General features: G+C 32.7%; 1 protein-coding gene across 1 annotated transcript; it reads right to left on the minus strand.

Annotated features, from left to right (window-relative positions):
- Positions 1-16,718: 16,718 nt before the first annotated feature.
- LOC121246107 (aspartic proteinase-like) lies at positions 16,719-21,737 on the minus strand. The gene is made up of 14 exons (XM_041144117.1): positions 21,411-21,737; positions 19,742-20,104; positions 19,604-19,664; positions 19,348-19,442; positions 19,144-19,256; positions 18,845-19,013; positions 18,691-18,730; positions 18,166-18,230; positions 17,928-18,041; positions 17,782-17,849; positions 17,532-17,688; positions 17,317-17,433; positions 17,134-17,225; positions 16,719-17,022 (listed from the first exon to the last, which is right to left on the minus strand). The coding sequence occupies exons 2-14, from the start codon at positions 20,084-20,086 to the stop codon at positions 16,938-16,940; spliced, it is 1,521 nt and encodes a 506-aa protein (XP_041000051.1). The 5' UTR covers positions 20,087-20,104; positions 21,411-21,737; the 3' UTR covers positions 16,719-16,937.
- Between the last annotated feature and the right edge of the window lie 1,394 nt (positions 21,738-23,131).

The raw sequence follows: 23,131 nt of genomic DNA on the forward strand, positions 1-23,131 counted from the left end.
CATGGGTGATGGTAACTCACTGCGGTGCCATTAGTATCATAATCAGGTCCTTGGGAGTTGGATAAAACAATATATAATCATGTCCAACTTCCCTGTTTGGATCCGCTGTTTAGAATTTCCTCTCAATCTCATTTTTCTGAGTCTCATTTTGTAGGTTGTGAAGAATCAAGGTGGGTTTACAAAAAGGGTCTGTGACCCTGATAATTTGTGGTGCTCTATTTGAGGGATTTTAGCAAATTAATTAAGGTGGATAAACTTTAAATATTTATCAACCATATGATCCACACAGCAACATTTTGGATTAATTAACACGTGATGGTGACGGTTTCTCGCACTCTTCTCTCGATTATTCTTTCCATAAATTAAATAACTTCTGTTAGTGTGTAAAAATAATGACCAAGACATTACTCTTGAGTGATTTAACTAATATCTCGATTGATTATACATATGAGATGAGAAATTTATGAATGATAGTAAAATAGTTTGTAAATAATAGTAAAATAATTTGAGTTAAGATATTTTACAGAGCTTTGAGAAATGAGAGAAAAAAAAATTGAATAAAAATATTATAAAATTAAAATATTATTATAATATAAGAAATACTCTAGTCACAAATTGATTATATAAAACTAATCCCTGGTTTGATATAGTTTGTCAAATTGTAAATTACTTTTATTGGAAAGCAGATTTGATGGATTACATGAAGCTACGTCAGCTTGTGAGATTATTTTTATGTAATCCATTTGTGGCTGTAGCACTCCTCTTATAATAAATATTTTTTTAAAATTCTACTCATCATTCTCACATCACACACCACATATAATTTTTTTTTATTTTTTTATCTTATCAAATGTGTGGTGTATGAATGATGAGTAGAATAACTCAATTAGTTTAGAAAGAATAAAAAATTAAAAAAAATTAAAAAATTAAAAATAAGTGTGGTATGTGAGAATCATGATAGTAGCAAAACTCATTATTTTTGTTTTGGAAAAAAGTGATTTTTTTTTTTATTTTGTTTCTAAGTTTGGAAAAATTGAAATGATTAGGTAATGATTAGATGAAAATGTTGAATTGTGTTTGTATTTGAATGATGTTTAGATATTGAGATAAGATGAGATGAGATGAGATGAAATGAGTTGAAACTATCTGTGAAATCAAATAGGATCTAAGACATTGACAAGCAGTACTGTGTGAATAATAGCATGTGTATGTAGTTTGTAGAACCCTATAAGGGTGGCTCATTTTGACCAACCCTAAAAACAAAAATGTATTTTCACCTTGAGAAATACTACCATATCCCTAATTTATACCACTGTCCCCTTGACATGGCACCAAGCATTACTCTTTGATCTTTTCTACTGTCATAATAATAATAATAATAATAATAAATCTCAGATCTATCTACAGTTAGCAAAGCCAATTGAAATCTCTGGGCAGAGGATGTTTGCGATGTTGATGCTTGTTTGCTTTGCTTTTGCTTTAGATGCATTTCACGTGCAATTAATATCTGTCTTTCATACGTTGGTTTGCATTCTTGGATTAGCAATAATTTGATATTGTAAACTCTAAAATCCTAATTAAATTTGTGAATGGCTACCACAAAGAAATATCTCGTTAATCAAATTTAACTGAGAGATTCGAGAATTAACAAGTTTTGAGATAATGGTATAAACTAACTTGAAGAACAAGAAAGAGGAAAACATGAGTGGTGAAGTTTTTATATACCTAATGTTTGGCAAAATTATAGAATATCAATAACCAAAATTCTATATGCAATCACTTTTTTCGTACTCCTTGCGCACTCTACTAATGTGATTGATTGCGTCACTTTTTTTTAATACAAAATAACTGCCCATATCAGTGAAGTGCACGAAGAGTACGTAAAAGTGATTACATGTCTCATTCTCATAGAATTCCTAACTTATTTGTGGTATTTGTATCAAACCACAAAGATCACCAAGATAGTCAATAGTTGCCTTAAACCTATTTGGAATGAAGAGCTAAGTTTCTCTATCACAGAACATGTTGGGAGTTCTAAATTTCGTAAGTTCCTAAAGTTTTGAATTCAAGAAATTTTAATTGTGCAAGTGAGTCTAACATCTTATATCATTGTCAAAGGCCTATAGTCTAGTTGGCATAACCTCCATCCTCCAAAATGGAGGTCTGGAGTTCGATACCCCCCTCTCCCAACTCAAAAAAAAAAAAAAAAAAATCTTATTTCGTCTATCAACCGTCTCAATTAGAGGGGATTCTAGTTCTCTCTTTCTCTTTAATTTTGATTAACTGAATAACCAATGAATTGATATTTCTGTTAGATTCGTTTGGTTACTCAATTCACCTCAACTCATCTCAATTCATCATTATAATTTTTTCAAATTCCAATACAAAATATAATAAACAATTTAACTTTTTCAAATCTCAAAATAATAACAATATTAAAAAAATAATATTCTAATAATATTTTATCATCTCAACTCAACTCAGTTCAACATCCAAACGCAACCTTATAGTAGCCATTCACAAACTTGGGATTTTTGAGTTCAGAATACTGAATAATTGCTAATATAAGAATGCAAAACGAAAGACAGACAGATCTGTGCAAGATCAAATTGTCTAAAACAATATAAAAGCAAACAAAACTGAATCAAGATCATAGGTATCTTTTGCCCAATATTTTAATTGGTAATGCTACCAGCAAACAAAACGGATTCTCTAGTGTATTTTTACCAATATTTTATAAATTGGTAATTGAGGCAGTACTCAAGATTATCTATAATGCTCATTGGAGTGTCAAATTTCTAATTGTAAAGGCAAGCGTGAGAAATAGTTTTAATCATTTAATTAGATTTCCATCTTAACAATTATAATTGATGATGAAACTTTCACCTCTTGTGATTATCAGTGGAATCTGGTTTATCAATGAAAATATTGAGGGATAGTGGCAGTAAATCCAGTTCACAGTGCTCTTTTTTTTCCTTTTTCTTTATTTTAATGTAGATAATATATTGCTCGAAGAAAACGACAATTAATTATTTCAATATGAGACCAAACAAATGATGTCTTCTCATTTAAATATAAAGGATCTTGTTGAGGTCTTATATATTTATTGGCCATAAACATTTAATTTTATGACAAATCAAATGGGATCATTGTGTTGTCTCAACAAACCTACATCAATTGTGCCTTCACTACAACAGAAACGACCTTTTGCGTCAATTAAAATTGCTGTGAAAATATCAAAAAACGCCACAAATAAATAATTCCGTCCAAATCCAATCGACACAAAGTGGACTCAACTATATCGTCTCAAAAGGTTTATGGCGGCGAAACTAGTGTGGGTCACTAATAGCTCTAATACTTGCAACGAATTCTGTTGCACAAACGTGTTTCAATTTAGACGCAAAAGAGTGAGTCGATGGTAAAAAACACAATTGCAGCAATATGTTTGTGCTGCAATTGAAAAATATTACTGTAAAAAGGGATTATTCCTGAGCTATTTTTAGTGTCGGGAATAGATATCGCTGCAAGTATTTAATATTTGTGGCGAGAAAGATCTTTACAAATGAGCTCATTTTGTGATGCAAAAAAATTGAGACTGATTACACAGTCAAGAAATACATTTGTGACTAACTAGTAGTGCCACAAATATAACCAATTTGCTAGGAAAATTTTATTGTCAACTATGAAACTATTGTCACAAAATACATTAAAAAAAAAAATTACACATCTTACATTATATTACAATCCATAAAGCAATTACATAAAATACTTACTTTTTATTCTAACCAATTTCATTATATTACAATCCATAAAACAATTACATTATATTCTAAGTGTGTAACTTTAAACTTCTCAAGGCACATCAAAGTACAAAACCTGCCATGATCATCAAAGGCTCTGCTTAGTTGTTACTGATTCGTGTGCCTGAGCCCTTCAATTGTCATCTAAGAAATAATGAAAATAGAGCATTAGTACACCAAAATAAGGGGCAAGGTGAGAGACAGAGAAACCAAACCCAACATATAGTGAGAGTAAAAGCTTTTAAGGTGAAGAAGATTACAAAGAAAAATATAAGATCATCAGCATCATAAAATACAAACTCCATCAGAGATTTAGAGCTACACAAAGAAATTATTTATGAAAAAAATCCATAATGTTTATGCTTGTGTTTATCTTAGGATTGGATATTATTGGTCTCATTTCGAAGTCACTCAAGATTTATTGTGATGATTCCACAACAATTGCTTTCACTTGGAACACTAATAGCACCATATTCTCCAAGCTGATAGGAGTGAGCATCCAGTCGGAATCACCTAAATCCAACTAATATTTTTTCAGAATTCGAATCCGAACTCCGACTCCGACTTCGACTTATGTAGGCTCTGATCTGACTCCAGCTCTAACTTGTCGAAGTGGAGTCGGAGCAAAGTCGGATTTGAACCTTTTTTAACTTCATATTTAGCCCATTTTTAGACAAAAATTTTTGTGGGTTTTCAAATTTCAAGTTTACTAAAAACATAACCAAAACTCTTTGAACAAGATGAACAAAATGCCCCTGTTAGTGGTCATTCCCCATCAGTATTAATAGTAAATAAAAATACTGTTCTTCTATGCACAGTCGTCTCATGTAGACTATGTGCTGTTGGCTGACGTGAGCTGATATTATTAAAAAGAAAATACGGGAAAGATGCTACTGTTGGCTCCTTCTTCAAGTTTCTTTTTCTTCCGAAATATTCTGAGCTCTGGGTTGGAGTGGAAAAACTCAGTGTTTTTCTTTTAGTAATACTCAATATATTATGATTTTCTTCTTTGAATCATTACTGCTTTAGTTTCTATTCTTTGGCTCCATTTTTACCATCAATATTTTCGCTACTTTCTTAAGTCCTTGAATCTATCTTTAAGAAATATGATTTAAGATCTTCTATCAAATTTACTTGTTCAAAACTCTTTTAAGCTGTTCCAAAAATAAAGATTGGTAATGGGAAGGGGAGCAAATTAAGTGCGTCGTTAATGTGATTATCTCCTTTCGATTTCTTTTGCTGCCGCATTGTCATACCCCTAGTTCCTTGTTCCTCTCTAGATCTGCAGTCACTGAAGAACCCGGCTGCCACATAGCAAGCGAGATTACGCTTGGGGTGTCGCACCTCGGCTCGTCTTCATCCCCAACGCCCTAGAATACTCTGTTTTCCTGCACCCAAAACAAAGCACGGCTCTTCCCTTCACAAGTAAGAGTGACAACGACGTGCAATTAGATAATATAATCTCAAACTGTCTACATTAGACAATTCAAGAATTAGTGGACATCCTAAGTGTACACTAATTTTCAAACGGATCTAAGGTTGTTCATGCAATGTCACGCATAATCTATCACATATAAGTTAAACATGCAACCCTATATATTAAATATGCGTGGTGGGGTATTGCTATTTATCAACTTAAGTTGTGAATTTACAACCTAATAGGTGTAGGGTATTTTTTTTAATACCCTTTCCTAATTTTAATACATTTGTGTGGTGGGGTATTACTATTTATCAACTTAAGTTGTGAACTTACAACCTAATAGGTGTGGGGTAATTTTTTTAATACATTTTTCCTAATTTTAACACATTTGTGTGTTGGGATATCACTATTTATCAATTTAAGTTGTGAATTTACAACCTAATAGGTGTGGTGCATTTTTTTAATACCTTTTCCTAATTTTAACACATTTGTGTGGTGGGGTATTGCTGTTTATCAACTTAAGTTCTGAAATTAAGGTTAAGAGTTCGAACGTTTGTACTTCCACATTCAATGTTACTTACCAATTTCGAGCCTTAAAACATTGTTTCCCTCCATTAAAAAAATATACATCGCCACGTTCAAACTTATATAAATGAAATGGTACTTGTGAAAAGTCATAACTTATATAAAATGAAAATGTATTTATAAAAAGTCACAACTAAAATGAAAGAGTACTTGTGAAAAGTCACAACTTTTCAAATTGTAGAGAATACAGTGAAAAGGTTTTTAATTCACCAAGAGCACTATCCCTCATTTGGTAGCCAAATAGCTAAGACTCATATCCCCAAGATGCATGCATTGGTTTAAGTCGTCATAGCACATCTTCATTTATATCATGAAAAGTGAACCAACACATTGAGCAATGACAATGGTTCGCATTAATTTTTACTTAACAGTAAATATCTGAATAATTTCTAAATCTAGAAACCAACAGATATGACTCTACCATGGCATCGTGGGGCATCGGTTGCCATGCCATAATATCATCTCTTCAAGAAGCTGCGACATTGCCATTAATGACAATGTCGCTGCATTCGACAGTGGCTTGAAGTGTTTGTTTCTTTATTAAATGAACAGTAGCCGTTGGGTATGGAAGAAGAACAATTTGGGTTTTTTTTAAGAGTAATGATATACACAACACATTTTCACAACACATTTCACAACAATATTATAAGATGAGGAAATTTTTGTAAAATGATGTTACTTTTATAAGGTATTTTATAAAAATACCTCTTATTTAAAATATAATTGTGTAAAGTATTGTGAAAGATATTATGTATAAATCATTTTCTTTTTTTTAAAGTGATACATAAAACAGGTTTGGGCCAAGTTATTGTAGCTGGCCCATTTCGTGCTTAGTTTTAAAAAAAAAGCTGTTTAGGCAACTGGGTCGAAGGCATTCAAGGTTGCTGGGAGCCTAGGAGGGCAGCTCGCAGGTTTATGGTTTGGCCTAATATGCTAAAAAAATTATCCCAAGCTCATTTGGTTTTTGGAAAGGTTGGACTTTTTTGTGGCTCAACAAGAGGGCCCATGATCAGAGCGTGGACAAGGGCCTTCCCATGTGCATGATTGAGCATATGACTGACGGCCCAGTTTGTTGGACGTAAAGCCCATCAACTGATGCAATTTCAATTTCTTTTGGTCATTAGAGGCAAAAGTATTGTATGATGTTTTGAACCCAAGAGATACACCATGGTAGAACTTGGTGTGTACTAGATCCTTAACACCATCTAATGGACTGCTGACGCATTAGCTTTCCATTGGGGCTTACAAAAAGCCAACCCATATAAGATTAAAATTTAAAATAATTAAACTAAAAAAAACCTACACAGTATGCCGCCACCTCCGCGTCCAAGGTAGTGACCGTCAACCATGATCCAATTTCGTGGTGACGCTGGTAGGTGGCCGGTGGTGATTGCCACCCTGAACAACACCAAATTCAATTTTTTTTGGTGATAATTATATAATTCCAACCATTTCTCATGAGGTGATACCTAAGTGACGGTCGAATGATATCTAACGATTACCTTAAAAATAAATTAACATTAGATTTTTCAGAAGTTTAGGGTTTTATATATTTCTTTGAAATAAAAATAATCCCTTATAGTTGAATTCATTGTAAAATTTGTAGAATTTCGAGGTGGCGCATCAAAATTAGAGGATGTAAAATGTGGATTTTACGCTCAATTCTGCCCGTTGACAAGTTATATATATATATATATATATTTTATATGCAATCATTTTTACGTACTTTTTATGTATTTCACTAATATCATTAGTTGCGATACTTTTTTTAATATAAAATAATTATTTTAACCAATCACATCATAAAATACGTAAAAAAAAAATATATGTAAAAATGATTATACCTAGCATAATTCATATATATATATATATATATGTATGTATATATGTTTGTGGCCATTAAATGTTTATTATTATAATTCTGAGATCAGGATACAAGCTTAAAATAAATCGTCGCAAGAGAATGGAAAATAAAAAGAAAATTAAAAAATATATATTGGAAACATAATTAAGGTGACTCTGAGTGAGAGTGAGCGAGCGAGCGCGCGCCGTCCGTCATGGGGCGCAAGAGTGGTGCTCAGACTCCGAGACACGAGCTGCATAGAATCTATCAATGTAGGCGGTGGCTTTGCAGTCGATACCTGGTTCGGCTGTCCAACCCCATCTGTCTTCATCACTAGGACATAATCTTCTAACGTTGTCACCTTCATCCCAGTCATCATCTCTGCCGCTCCCACCTGAGAAGCATACCTTGAATATGTTGCAGATTGAGAATGAATTAGAAGATGACTTTCCTCCCATCTCTCAAATTATCTTCTTCTCTCTTATGTGATTTAGGAATATGGTGTATATGAGTCTGAAAGAGCACGTACTCGACGCTGTTTGAGGCTGAAAGAGCATGAAATATCTCATCTGTATTTATAGTGGGAGGAAAGGAAACCAACTAGGGACTCCCTCCAAGTTGTTGTTGGCTGGTCAGGATTAATAATTAATGGACGGTCTAGATCCATTGAAATGACGAGCAAAGAGAGAGATCTTCCTGGCCGTAAAACCCAGATCATAAAAGCATAGGTGCATGTTATGGTCCTCTGCTTTTCACAACTTTTCAGTTGACCCAAACAGTTGTGTTTGCTGGTACTGTTCTCCAGTGTTTTTCTTTCTCCTTCCTTTCACTTTCTTTTTACCAAGTAGCCGGCTCAATACATTCCGGGGCCTAAGGCCCTAAAGGCTAAATTTCTGCGTGAGGGCTTTTTTTTTTTTAAAGTAAAATTAAATAAATTTATTTTATTTTTATATTATATTTTTGTTTAAAAATAATTCCTGTCATTTTATGCAGTAAAATTATTGATTAAGATTTTATACCACATTTTCAATTAATAACTGACTTTAATCTTTATTAGAAAATTTTTGATTTAGAAGAATTTTATCAAATCTAGTTTTACAAGTATTTTAGACTCTTAGACACAATTATAATCATTATTGTCAATAAAGTTCTATAAGCAATTTATACATTTGAAAAAAAAAGGGCTCTTGTCTCTTCAAAGGATTATACAAAAACCTTTTATGAACACTGAAAAATTAAATTTTGCTATTTATAATTTTCACATTAATTATATATTAAACTAATAATGACAAAAGAGAAGTGTATTCTTAAAAGAAAATAGATAAAATACTTATTATATGTGATACTTTTAAAAATTAATAATGATATAATATCTATTTGATCTTATTTATATTCTCATTTTCATTGAGTTAATTAAAACTTTTTATTGGGTATATATATATATATATATATATATATATATATATATATTTTGGGGCCTTCTTCCATTAGGGACCTTAGGCAATTGCCTAATGGAAGAGCCGGCCTTGCAAGTAGATGTCCTCCTTTTTATCAAAATTTTTTTTCATTAACTACTATTCATCATCTCATACCTTACATTTTATAAAAAAAAAAATGTATTTGCATCAACCCATAGCTGCAACACACCTCATGTGCTGTAGTAAAAAATAAATAAATAAATAATGTGAGGTGTGCTGCGGCTATAGACTGATACATAGAATTGCTTTTATAAAAAATATTTTTATATACTATAAAAAATACTCTCATATCTTATAAAAAAATTATAAATATAAAATATAAAAATAAATAGTGATTGATATATAATATTGCTTATAGTGCATATGAATATTGGTGAATCCTTTTATTCTTCTAGAATTCTTATTTTATTTTCCCCCTAAGTGGGCTCAAGTTTTTACGTACAAACAGAAAATACATATTTTCAGTACCGTCTCTAGCTAACTCCTCCGCCAATGTAAAGGCTTAATTTTTTTTTCATCTCAAGCAATGATATTTGAAGGATAACATGAATCACGAGGCCGTCTAGATGCATGGAATGGTTTGAAAGACAACTACATCATACAACTAAATAAATTGCAGCAAACTGATCATCCTCCAATATATATTTTTTCTGCAGAAAGTTATTCCGCGTACTTTGTTCTTGAGTATATATATATATATATATATATATATATATATATAGCTAGCTTTCTTAGCCAACATCAAAATGAAAGAAGGAAAATCAAAAGCGTGTTGCATGGGTGCTTTCTTTCTATCTTTCTTTCAGTTGTTTATTTATTTTGTGTTTCTTTTTTCCTATTGGGGAACCTTTTGTGGAAGGCATTGGCTTGTAAGGGCCTGGATTTTGAAAGAAAGTCCCCACCCCTTATTTCAGTGCTACTCTTAGCAGTGCATTCAAGCTGTCTACTTTTTTAGCATCTGAATCCCTTTACCGGAGCCAGATTTTTGTATGCACATCTCCTACTTTAACAATATAGGACGCACAAAATCTATCTTTGCCTTTAACTTCTTTCATCAATCATCACATCTATTTATATAACTTTCATAGAATAACATTCTTTCTTCTTATTTATTTTCGCAGATAAGATAAGTTGAATTAAGATTAAAATTAAAATTTAAATAAAATATTATTAGAATATATATTTTTAATATTATTTTTGTTTTGAAATTTAAAAAAATTAAATTTTTTATTTTATTTTGTGTGAAAATTTTAAAAAATTATAATAATTAAATGAGATGAATTGAAATGAATTGTAAAAACAAATAAGGCCGATGATAGATTTATTTTAACATGTGTCGATCGGTTGTTTAGAACCCGATGATCAATAGTACTTTTTTCAATGATTCCCAAGAGAGGGTTGTTTTCACATTGATACAAACAGAAAAAAGTAACGCATTTTATAATTAACAAGTTTTCGAGTAGTTGGAGGCAAAATTTGGCATGTAGATGTGCAACACAGCAATTATAACTTTAATAAAGTATAGATGGGACAAGATGTAAGTCTCGATCGAAGAAGACAAAAAAGTTATAAAAGAGATTAATTCTCCTCCGTCTTTTTCAAGGGGAGTTTCCTCTCCTCGCTACGTACAGCAGATTCGTAACTTTGAGACGGACCAAACCATCACTCAAAAAAAAAAAAAAAAAAATCTAAATTGGCACAACATCTTTTGCGTGATGTAAAAAAAAGAGTATTTATAGAGCAGTTACTGTAACTGTACACATATTATATACGTTATGTGGTTGCTTCTGATCTTTTAGATTCTTTTTTTCTTTTAGGCAAAACGCACCAGACCTTCCTCTCTCTTATCAGATCTCTTTCATCTCGGTCTCTCTCTCATCGACTCTCTCTCATCTATCTCTCTCATCTCTACTCTCTCTCTTTCTCATCAGCTCTCAATGGCTGCTCCTGTTTCGATACGTACAATTTGGATGCAGCAAACAGTGGCCGCTATCAAGAATTTTTCAATAAGAAGAAAAAAGTCAACCTACCGACATATCAACCGTTTCACCAAATAGATGTTGTGTCGGCTTACTATTCAACCGATATAGAAAAATATTTTTTGTGACGGTTTGAATTCCACCGTTCGATATATTGTACAAAAGTGATGACCAATATTTTTAATTCGAACGTTAGTTTACCATTAGTTCAAACGTTAAGTTCGTCCATATGCTCACTTATTTAACATTTACCATCAAGCTTTGTAAAATTCCCTGCTAATTAAATTGTAACCCGATTGTGTAACCAATGGACGTACATTTTGGGAGAATACAAATAGCTCGCACGAAAAAAGTGGTCGGCACTAAAATCAACATTCCGCTCATCGGTTGAAGTGCATCTCAACCTAATGAAAACATAGCAAGCAAAATGTCAAACATTCATCATTTATATAAGCCTCTACTGTTGACTCTTCAGCTCTGGCTTTAACCTACAAAAAAAATCTTTCAACAAGAGACATCCAATGAAACTGCATTGGTCCACCTAGCACGGCCTTTCAAGGTAAATGCACTACTAAGTGAGCCATTACAAAAAAAAAGTAGGTGGAAAAATATGCTTGAATTTACATAGTATCATTGTAATATCCTCTTTCATCTTCCTCAGCACATCCAAATCTAATTCTCGTGAGAACAAGTTTTTGAAGAACATGCATAATACAAATTTGGCAAGGGTCGGGAAAAGAACAAGAGAAAGCGTGACATCACAGAGTTGAATTGGACAAATTGGAGTATTTTTTTTACAGAAATTCTTTAGAGTTATAAGAGTTATGTTAAAAAGAAGTTAGATACATCATGCTAAGTACTCGTTTTGGTGATTTAATGATGTTTTGATTTTTTTCATCACATGGATGTTGATATGATTCCATATGGCTTAAATCTAAGTTATTAGCATGTTAATAAGTTCAGATACAATGTTTGGTTATAAAGAGTTCATAGAGATTATAAGCTTAAAATCACATATAGTGAAAAATTAAGTCATACGCATGCCACGGGTTGGATGAATTTCTCATAATGGATGTTTGATTCATGAAATTCTAAGGTCATATATGGAATAAGAATATGGATTATATGACGTTTGTGCAATTTGGTGGAATTTGGGTCCACAATGCAAATAGTAAAAGTTTAAGGCCCAAATAGCAAATTCAGGAAAAGCTAGGGGCAATTTTGTAAATACTGATTTTAGTTTATTAAATTCTACAAATTTCATGATTCCTAACTCTAGTATGTATTTTATTTCAGTTGCGATGATTTTTAAAACTCAAGAAGTTTGTAAGTTAGCTTCTAATTTACTCTTGGATAATTTATTTATGATTCTTGTATAAACACCACATTCATGTTATAAATGTCATTTTGTTTATAAAATGTCATGTGATACATCATTGAGCATATGACTACTTGCATACATGATATGTGTTATGTTACTTTTGCAAAAAGCATGAAAGAATACTATTCTAGCATGGTATGTGAAAATGTCTTTTTAAGCATGAAGTACACTGCATGTTACGAAATGAACACGTCATGAAATATTTGTCATTAAGCATAGCATGAAAATTTTTTATCACGACCCAATGCTAGAACAGAGGAATATCCTAGTGGAACTCCTCTGTCCACTCTGGAGTAAGTAAAAATGGAGAGTTAATCCCTGGGTTGATAACGAGCAGTCAACGAGTTTCACATGGTTTTTTTCATGTAAAGAATTTCAGAGCGAAGTTGTATATGACATCTAATGATGGTGGGTGCATATATTATGATAATGAAATGTTTAATATCAACACATTGAAAAATATATTTGCGCAGCTCTTATGACATAGTCTTAACTTGAGTTGTGCTATAGTCACCAGCAGATACTCTTAGTGCAAGTAGAGAACTGTAATGATATGTTATGTATGTTATGATGGCTCTAATAACAAGAAGTACATTTTAAAAAAAAAAAGATGTTTTCTGTAAGAAAATGTGTATCAAATTTTTCTGAAAGATGTTAAGGAATCTAGATGAAAGGCAAATACAGTTTTATGCATATCATGCATATATATCATGTTTATCATCTATCATAGGGCTAAGCAAAATTTGAAAATCCAACTAAATCTGACTCCGCTCCAACTCTAACAAAACGAGGTTAGAGTCAGCTTTTTTTTTTTTTGGTAATTTTTCAATCAGAGTCGAAGTCAGAGGTGTCACTGGACCGACTTCGACTTTGATCCGATCCGACTCCAACACTCCAACTCTAAATCCAATTCCGATATTATACGTATGTTATAAAAGTATGTATTTATCTATATATTTATCATATATACTAGTATAGTTATATAACTAGAACTTATATAATTAAATTCAATAATATACTACTATGAGCAAATTATTATAAAATAATATATTTATACTATAATATAAATAGACTAATGATAGTTTAGTATATGTAAACAGCATAGTATTACTATAATGCATAATCAAGTATAGAAATAAATTAGATACTAGTATTTATATAAGTCTAGTATAATAAATTAATAACACATATACTAATTTACTAAAGTATAATAACATGTAATTAGACACTAAAAAGTCTAGTATATAATTAAGCTAGAAATAACTTAGACATTAGTATAATAACATGTAATACTAATGTATAACAATATGTGATTAGGCACTAAAAATAATATGTAATACTATAGTATGATAACATGTAATTAGACATTATGGTATAAGTCTAGTATAAAAATAAATTAGATATTAGTATAGAAGTAAATTAGCAGGGAATGATTTAGTTTTAGTTTTAAATTTTTTGGAAAAATTGAAATTTGAAATGTCACAAATTTTTTTTTTTAAAAAAAAGGGGCTAAATATGTAGTTAAAAAAAAGTCCAAGACTAAAAGCTCAAATCCAACTCCGATTTGTCGAAGTTTGGATTTGAACTCCGACAAAGTCGGAGTCAGAGTCGGATTTAGGGGAATCCGACTCTAACTATTCGGTGCTCACCCCTAATCTATCATGTATATCTTATCTATATGCAAGTTGGTTGTTTAACTTAATGAGATTTTAAAGAATCTCATTGAGTTAGTCCCAACTACCATTCCCCACCAGAATGGTAGAAATTGTAGCAGGACCAAACTTCAAACAATTAAGATGGTGATGAACTCCAGCCTCTGAATACGGGTGATTAAGGATGAACCCGACCCTGACCTCAAGTTGGAATTGACTATGATATTTTTAAAGATGGTCCTGATTACCATGTAATGCCTCAAAGAAATTATTTAAGCTATCTTTTATGAAACCACTAAGTTGTCTGTAATAAGGAGATTCTATCTTCCAATTTATGTTTGGACTTATAGCTTACTATTGGGACCTCTTTTAAGTTTTAAGTAAAGTGCCATCTATCTATGGTTGATTTGAATATTGAGATGTTTAGTTCATTCTAGAGCAAAATTTTTAGAAGTCACTTTTTTCCGCTACAATTATTACATACTGCTAGTTGCATACTAAGATGCATTGCATATTATCTGTCAAGAACGGAAGTATGTAACCATGTGCTCCAAATCTCCATTCCATCCCAAGCGGAGGTTGGGGCGTCACATGAATGATTCTGTTTTTTTTTTTTTTTGTTTTTGGTTTACTTTTTCTGTTATCGTTCACAACAAATCTTTCTTTTCAGTTTGGTAGTTGCTTTGCTTATTAAGCTATGGATGGATACACAATTTCACCTCATGTAGGCATCTCGGCGACCAAAAGGCCCTATAATAGTTTTACTTAAAAGGATGTGAGTCCTTATTTCGATGCTGACCCGAGCAAATTAATATGCTGGAAGATGACGGTTAAGAATCAATAATTGCACATATGCACGTATATACAATTTTAGGATTGTTTGTTTTTGTGAAAATTATGAAAACTTGAAAGTAGGGGTGTAATTAATCCAGTCCGGTTGATTCATGGGGGGATTTTTGGACAGGATCAAAAATTACAATCCTCTCATTTTGCATCTCAAGACCAGACCGATTACACTTGCAGATCGGACTGGACCGTTATCTATCGGTTCAATCTGGTTGGAACCAGTGCAAAATGGGCCAACATACAAAAGAGCCCAACATTTTTCTTCCATTTTCTTTTCTTAGCAAATAAATTAAATGATAAAAATTATAGAAAATAATAAAATAAAATTTAAGTGAGTTGTAGATTATCTAATTAACTCATTCATAAAGCTATTAGTTATAATTATATTTATGATATTACTAACTTAGTACACAATACTTAATAGTACATGTATGAATTATGATAGATAATACATAATGGCCTATATTAAAATTTTAATATTTTAATGAATAATTGGTCCTTGGATATTTCATACTTGACTTAGGTATCTTACAAAAAAAATGTACCTAACTATTTCATTTAAGTGTAGATACTAGGTAACTAGAGTATGTATCATTGCATATAATGTTATGATTTATCATATAATATATTAGTTAATTGTCAATAGCATATTAGTTAATATTTAATATTATATTTAATATATATAGTCGATGATTATAGATTAGATGAAAATTACAAAATCAAGTTATACAACTATTATATAAAATACTATATAAAAAATAATTAAAAGTATATATATGTATTTCGATCGATCTCGTCCGATTCAAAAAAACCATAACCTAGGATTGGATTGAAAACTGAACCTTTGCAAACTAATGGACCGAGACCGGACTAACCGAAACCGTTCGGTCCAGTCGGTCTTCCAGTCCGGACATGTTAACTTACACCCTTACTTGAAACTAATGTTCCACATTTAATAAAAATGTATCTGCAAATTTGTTATTTGATGAATAAGGTACTTCAATTTTGGGTAAGGGACAAGGCCGTTATCTGCATATTTGAGGGAGAAATCGTGCCTAGCACAATGTCAACAATGTACCATGATGACCTATTTGCAGATTTTTAGAAGTGTGATTTCGAAATATATATATATATATATATATATATATATAACACGTCAACCCAAGATCTACTTAAGGAGCAATAAATTCATTTCTAGAGCAACCCAATTAGATGTTGAGTTATCATTTTAAGCCAAGAAGGAAACCAATTTTTCTATTAATCGATCTGGTGTAATCAAATCTCTCTTGGAGTTACCGAAAACCTCGCATATGTGATGATTAATTAGGTTGATTTGAGACCTAATTGGGTTGAAGATCATCACATAATTATTAATCATCACAATAATTAATTGGTACAACCACTCGATCAGTTCCTGTGTAAGAAATTTTAGTGAGTAATTCTAGATACAGTCCTAGAATGTGCAAGCCTCACATACCCCCTTTAGAAAAAAGTGGAGTCTATCATTAAAAAAATAAAATTCTCACTTTTTTCAAAAGGGATGCGCGGAACTTATACATCCTGGAATTGTAAATATCATTTCTCATTTTTAAAATGGGGATAAATTACTTTACAAAATTGTACTTCATTTTAAACATGATTGTGAAAAGGGTTGTGGAAAGAGTTGTGTTTATCATTTTTCTTATATAAAAATTAAATAAAAATTAAATTTCCTTCAGTTTCGAAAGTTGAATCAACATAAAAAAAGCATTGGATGTAATATTACATAAAAATTATCTACCCATCAGTACTGTTTATTAGTACTACATGAAGTAACACACGACCATGCACAAGCATCTAACCATAAAGTACATATCTAACATTCATTATTAGCCATCCATCATTCAATGACAGCCTACCATACATACCTCCCTCCATCTCAGTAATATCACTGTCTTATTTATTGGAGGATCACTAAGCAGCTTCTGCAAATCCTACTCGATGATAGCCAAAATCAAACACTGTGTGATATGCTTCCATGAAAATTCCTCCAAGAATCCTGCTTGAAGACACTATGTTTAATGTGTGCATAGATAATATGAAAGAAACCATTAAGATTTCATATCAGTACTGCATAAAGAGACACCTCATGTATTAGATGAGAACATACCAGAGCGGATCTCGTTGAGGAGGCCGAGCATCTAAAGGAATAAAGCCACTGATGCAGAAGGAAGAAGATCCTTGTATAACCTTCAGGATATACTGCATCAAATAACAGATAAATGGAATGAGAAATTAAACTATCTCAAACACTTGTAGAATCTTAAGGGGAAAGGTTGCAACAAACCCATACTTGTTCAGGTGTCAGGTGGAAGGATTTATTCCCAAGGATGAATGAAATGTGTGGCAAGTTTCGAATGTTGTCACAATTGACAGCTGATTCTCCCACTGGATTCAAGTTGTCACACAGCTTCAACAAAGGAAAATGTGTGCAGATCAGAAACATTAGTCCCATTATGCAAAAAGAAAAATTGGTGACATAAAGAAGAGGACATATGGGAAAATAACCTTGTTTAAATATTCAAATATTTTGACTTTGGTCTTGTTTTGTCTGAGAAGGGTTTGGATCCATATAGCAGTCATCTCACAGGCAGCACATTGAAGATCCTCACCAATTGCCAATTTCTTCCCACTCTTATGCAAAACCTTTGTTTCAATAATCTTGCTGCATAAATTCAAATTTTGGATTTATTAGTTCAAGGCCACATCTGATGATACAGAATTCATTCTAAGAAAAGAAGGAAATGGAATTAATAACCTCAGTACATGCCGAGACCCATTATTATAACACAGTCCAATACTTGAACACACTTTGTCAGGCTGTAGCTGTAGATAAGGGAAGAAAAGTGTAAGACATATACCCTATATAACAAGCATAAAATACAGTTACCAGAACAGACAGACCCCTGACAGCAAGAGATTCCACATCATATCTCCATATTGGGAAAGAACTTTTTTACATTCCATGCTCTTGAATCTTTTTGCTCCCATGGCATGGTTGATTTTAGCGACCATAGCCTGAAGTTGAATAAACAAAGAGAAAAATCATCTTTTTTAATAGGATTAAGTAAAAAAAACTTGGTACAATGTATCTGTTAGAACTTTCTGGGCAGAACAAGTGCCATATAGTACTAGCACATACTTTCGGTCCAGCGATGAAGGATGTGCCTGAATCCATTATAGCAGCACAGCCAACCACACACAAACCTGAAATTTTGAACTTCTCAATCTTAGGAATTCAATGGAGCTTGTTATGTCAGTGAATCTCAAACAATAGGCAATTTTATGTACTTCAGAAATTAAACATTAAGAAATACTAGGATATATATTATATTTTGATCTCTAAGGACTATAAAATGAAAATATGTGCATGGAGAAATGATTTGTGTAACGCAGCAGACAAACCGCCTCTTAATAAAGGCTTTTATCAGTATTTCACTTTAAATAGTGACAGTAAAGGATCATTCTTTCTTGAAGGGAGAATACTTTTTCAAGTAGGATGTGCTTGTTTCTAAAATATCTTTACAAAGTCATTGCTTGTGTTATCTAAATGGGACGCACTGCATAATCTTAAGAATCATATTTTGAGAGAGATGTTTTCTTGGTCAAAGAAATGTAAATATTCATCACAAACGCTGAAGTGGGTACAAGTATGCGATCTCATCACCTGTGGAATGGTTTGCAATAAGAAAATCTTCCAACCCAATCTAGAAGATGAAAATTCAAAACAAAACATGTCACTTTACAATAATGCTATAAAAGATAAAATAACTGTTAAGAGTGTTGTATAAAGACGACTAGGTAGAACATAAGAACTGCACCTGCCAGTGACCCTTTTGAGTAACCGGAACATAGGTATGCTCACCCTTGAAGTGCTTGTAATCAACACCACCAAAGATGATCTCACCTCCCTCACTTTTCTCTGGATGCTGATTCAACCATAAGGAAAAGATTTTCTGGCTTAACAGGCCTTGTTGTACCATGTTGTGCCTGTGCCAAGAGCATGAAAGGTTGTACAACGCAACAGAAAGTGATGAAACATAGTACGTGAGGGGAAAAATTCTTTCAACATGAGGAGGTATAACAATGAATATTTTGAAAAGTATGCCCAAGTCTTTACCAAACTGGCATAGCATTCCCTGCAGAATTTTCTGGAAACCCAAGTCCAAGTATCCCATCAAACTTTGTCTGTACCCTAGGAACACCTCGCTCATTCGTAGCCTCAATGAGTACCTCAAGGATGATAAAAATGTCTTAACATCATATGAAACCAGCAAGCAAACATAACATCACCCTAGTACATCTCAAGCTGGAAATCACTTACTTGATCTTTGACAGCAAGGTCTCCAACTTGTACATTATCTTTGCTAAGAAGACCCGAAATTGATCCAAAACCATAATGGATATTACAATTTTTACCTATGCAAAAGATAATAAGAAATGAAGGCCTGGTTTTCAAAACCTCTCTTTTCATCACCCTCCTCCCAAAAAGAAAAAGTTCATTTCACTAGACTACAACAAAACTTTTTTCTGCCAATATATTTCATGATATTTGTAGGAGCATTCAACTGAAAACTTACCAATCTCCATATGTGTACTGGATTGGCAAGCATTGTACCTAGAATGGACATAGCTATCCATCTGCATGATGAAAAGATTTCTAAGAAAATAACATGGGGACTATGAAACCAAAAGCACATAATTACAAAGAGACTCACTAAAAAGTTATGGTATGAAGATGGAACCCAAAGGTTTGAACTGCCCGTATCAAAGATGACATTGAACTTTTGTGGTGGTGAACCAATTCCAATCTCTCCATAATACTGAGCATCCAAACAGTTCTTCAATGAGACAACATCTGTTGCTGAACCACCTAGATTATGAAAATCGCTCTGTGTAGCATATTTTCCCTGTTTCCCAGCTATTCTGGCCGCTTTTATATTATTAAGATTCAAACGTTCTTTCTTTAATGGGATTCTCACTAATCCATTGGAGGAAGAAGGAATAGCCAAGGAACATATTGAAGCCAATATGCAGAGAACCGTCAAGAACTTAATAGCCATGGTACGAAATATCCGACTCTGAGAAACAACGTATCTTATTCATTAACATTGAGAGAAAGCAATGGCAACAACTCTGCAAAAACTAATCTAAGCCCCCAAGTTCTTAACTCCATTAAACTCTACAATTAGATTAAGAAAACCTTACGAGACTTCAATAACAAATCATTCTACAGACATTAAATTGAAAAAAGTAGAATGGCATACGTTACTGTTCTAACCATTCTAACCATGTTTTAGACAAACAACTTTACTCTTAACAATGTTTAAAGTTCTAAATAAAATATAAAATACTAAATTAAAAACCTGGAGTCCAAAATCTAACAAAGCATGGCAATGAACTTGTTGGTTATTCTCAGAGCATTTACTCTGTTTCTTGCAAAGGGAAATGAATTATGAACTACTAATGTTCACCTCCCACTTCTACATTGTTTTTCAGGTTCATGAAAACGAAGAAAGAAGCTAGAGAGTACCTAGATAATGTTTAAGAGTTTCAGTCCTCCGGTATCCAGTATGTCAGGGAATGTTGTTCAATTAACAAGCTCAAAAATTGGATCAGACGACCAACCAGGGAAGGTTGACCCTGCAGTGATCAGGTTTGAGTGCTCATAAACATACACATATGCACATGTACGCTAAGAGAGGAAAAGACTAACAGCATTTTACTATGTTATCCAAAAACTGGGTTGCACAGAACATGTAATGCACTGCTAACTATTTCAGAAAAAAACACACACAAAAAAGAAGTTAGTCCAGTGCCAACCGTCAAAGCTTGTCTCAAATCTGGACTTAGTTTCATTTTCAGACTACTGCCAACACATAAAGTAGGAAAGCAAAGTTAAGATGGTCAAATTAAAAGGCAATACAAGAATATAAATCTGTTTTATCTATGCAGATTTAAAACTATGTGATATATCATATGACCATTGAACTATGAAACATGTGTTGTAGTTAGTTTTCGATGTCATTGAGAGCTGACTCTGTTTTAAGGTAAACTATTGAAATCCACCAAAAAATAAGTGTGGCGTGCATTCCACGGCTTGTATGTCTTTAGCTTGGAGAAGCATATAGCAGTCTAATTCAAATGCTGTGGCAAACAGTTTCTGAAATAACGCAAGACCAAAAGACTTATTGCAGCAAAGACAAATTCCTAGAGAGACAGTGAATTTGAAAGAAGTAAACCCAAAGTTGTTATCAATCAACACATAATTACAAGAAGATATTCTATGGGAAGTGGATAGTGAGGCTTATGGTAATGAATAACGTAACAAGCATCATTTGGAATTATTTTCAAACAATTAAGAGGAACACCGAGAAGAAAACTTACCAGAGTAACTTCGAGCAGAGAGGGAGGATGAGGAGGAAAAAAGCAAAGATGGGTAGGCTTCTCGACCGAGTATGATCCACCGAATGGAGCTCTTTTAATGCTACTACTTGTCTTTCCAGAATAAATAAAGCCAAGTTAGACGTGCATGCTGCATGTCAGGATCTGAAAGAGACAAAACCAGTCTACTGGCACGAAGTTTCTCCATGCAGACGTGGTACGACACAAACTGTTCATGTAGAATATAGCCAGTGGGAAGGAAATCGCTAGTACATATAAGACAGATAGCAAGCCAAGGAGGCAAAGTAAAAAATGGTAATGGTGTTTCACGTTCTGGACAGGGCGAGTGGGGATGTAACCCTATACATGTTTTAGTTTCTGTTTGAATTGAAAGTGAAATAGGCATCCGGAACGTTTCAAGTTTGAGAAGTAATATTTTTATAAAAAATTTTATAAAAATATTAGATTTATTTTATAATAATAAAAAAATACAATATGATATTTCATATCAAAACACGTTAATTTATAAATTTATTTTTCTAAACTTTATATATAGATCAAATCTTCTCTTAAGAATTACGTGCCTTTTAAGTACTCGAGTAAGGGATCGATGGAACAATATACATAGAGGATAGTGTGCTGCGTTGGGCTTAAATATATAGAACAATATGCATGGGAATCAAAATATTTCAATTATATTGCTTAGAGTAATACTAGTTAGGCTTAAATATTTAAATTTTTCACAGGTTCATCTTTGTAAAATAGCAGATTAACTCAAACCAAGAAAAAAATGACTGCGTGTTATTGGATTTTTTTCCCCTGAAAGTCGTCACATCCATAGTAATAAGAGTGCAAATACAAAGGATAATCTCATTTCGAGAGTAAAGACCTCCAGAAAGAAAGAAAGATAGAAGAAGAAAATGAAATTTCTTTTACTTTTTGTATAAGGATGCACTGAGTTGAGATGATAAAATATTGTTAGAATATTATTTTTTAATATTATTATTATTTTTAGATTTGAAAAAGTTGAATTATTTATTATATTTTATGTTGGGATTGAAAAATTTGTAATGATGAGTTGAGATGAATTGAGATAGGTTTAACTTCCAAACGAATCTTCAAAGCAAAGTTGCTCAGTACATATAACCAACGTAATGGGCCTGGGCTAAAAGCAACAACAAGATAATAAAACCACAATCTACAAACTAATTTACGCTAGGGGCATAAGCCCACTAATTAATACAACTTAAAGTCCAATGACTAATATAGAGGTTAAGATACAAAATTAAAAAGACAACTATAGCACATGGGCCACAGGGTCTGAACACTTCAAGCGGGTTTGTTACATTGTCGTCCCCTTCAAAAACCTTGTCCTCAAGGTTTAGATCACTAGCTAGTCTCCTAAATAACCTGGTATATGGACTCCTTTCTTTCAAACCCCATTCCTAATTCAGAGATTGACACTTCTTAGAACAGATAATGCCGTCTCTAGGTATTGCCTTTGGTTGATTCATGGCATACTCTTCGACCTCTTCCTCTGCCTTTAATGCTTGGAGCTGTAGACTAGTTCTCTCTAATGCTCCACCTAAACCACAAAAGTCCTTGGAAACTAGTGGTTCAGCCGTTCTAAGTTGTAGAAGATTCTTAGTTGCAACAAGTGCCTCCTCATTTTCTAACTGATACTCTTTCAGATCGCCCACAAGAGAGATGGCTTCCCTGTGCAT

The sequence above is a fragment of the Juglans microcarpa x Juglans regia genome, chromosome 1S (genome assembly GCF_004785595.1).
Source record: "Juglans microcarpa x Juglans regia isolate MS1-56 chromosome 1S, Jm3101_v1.0, whole genome shotgun sequence".
In the NCBI taxonomy this organism is placed as follows: Eukaryota; Viridiplantae; Streptophyta; class Magnoliopsida; order Fagales; family Juglandaceae; genus Juglans; species Juglans microcarpa x Juglans regia.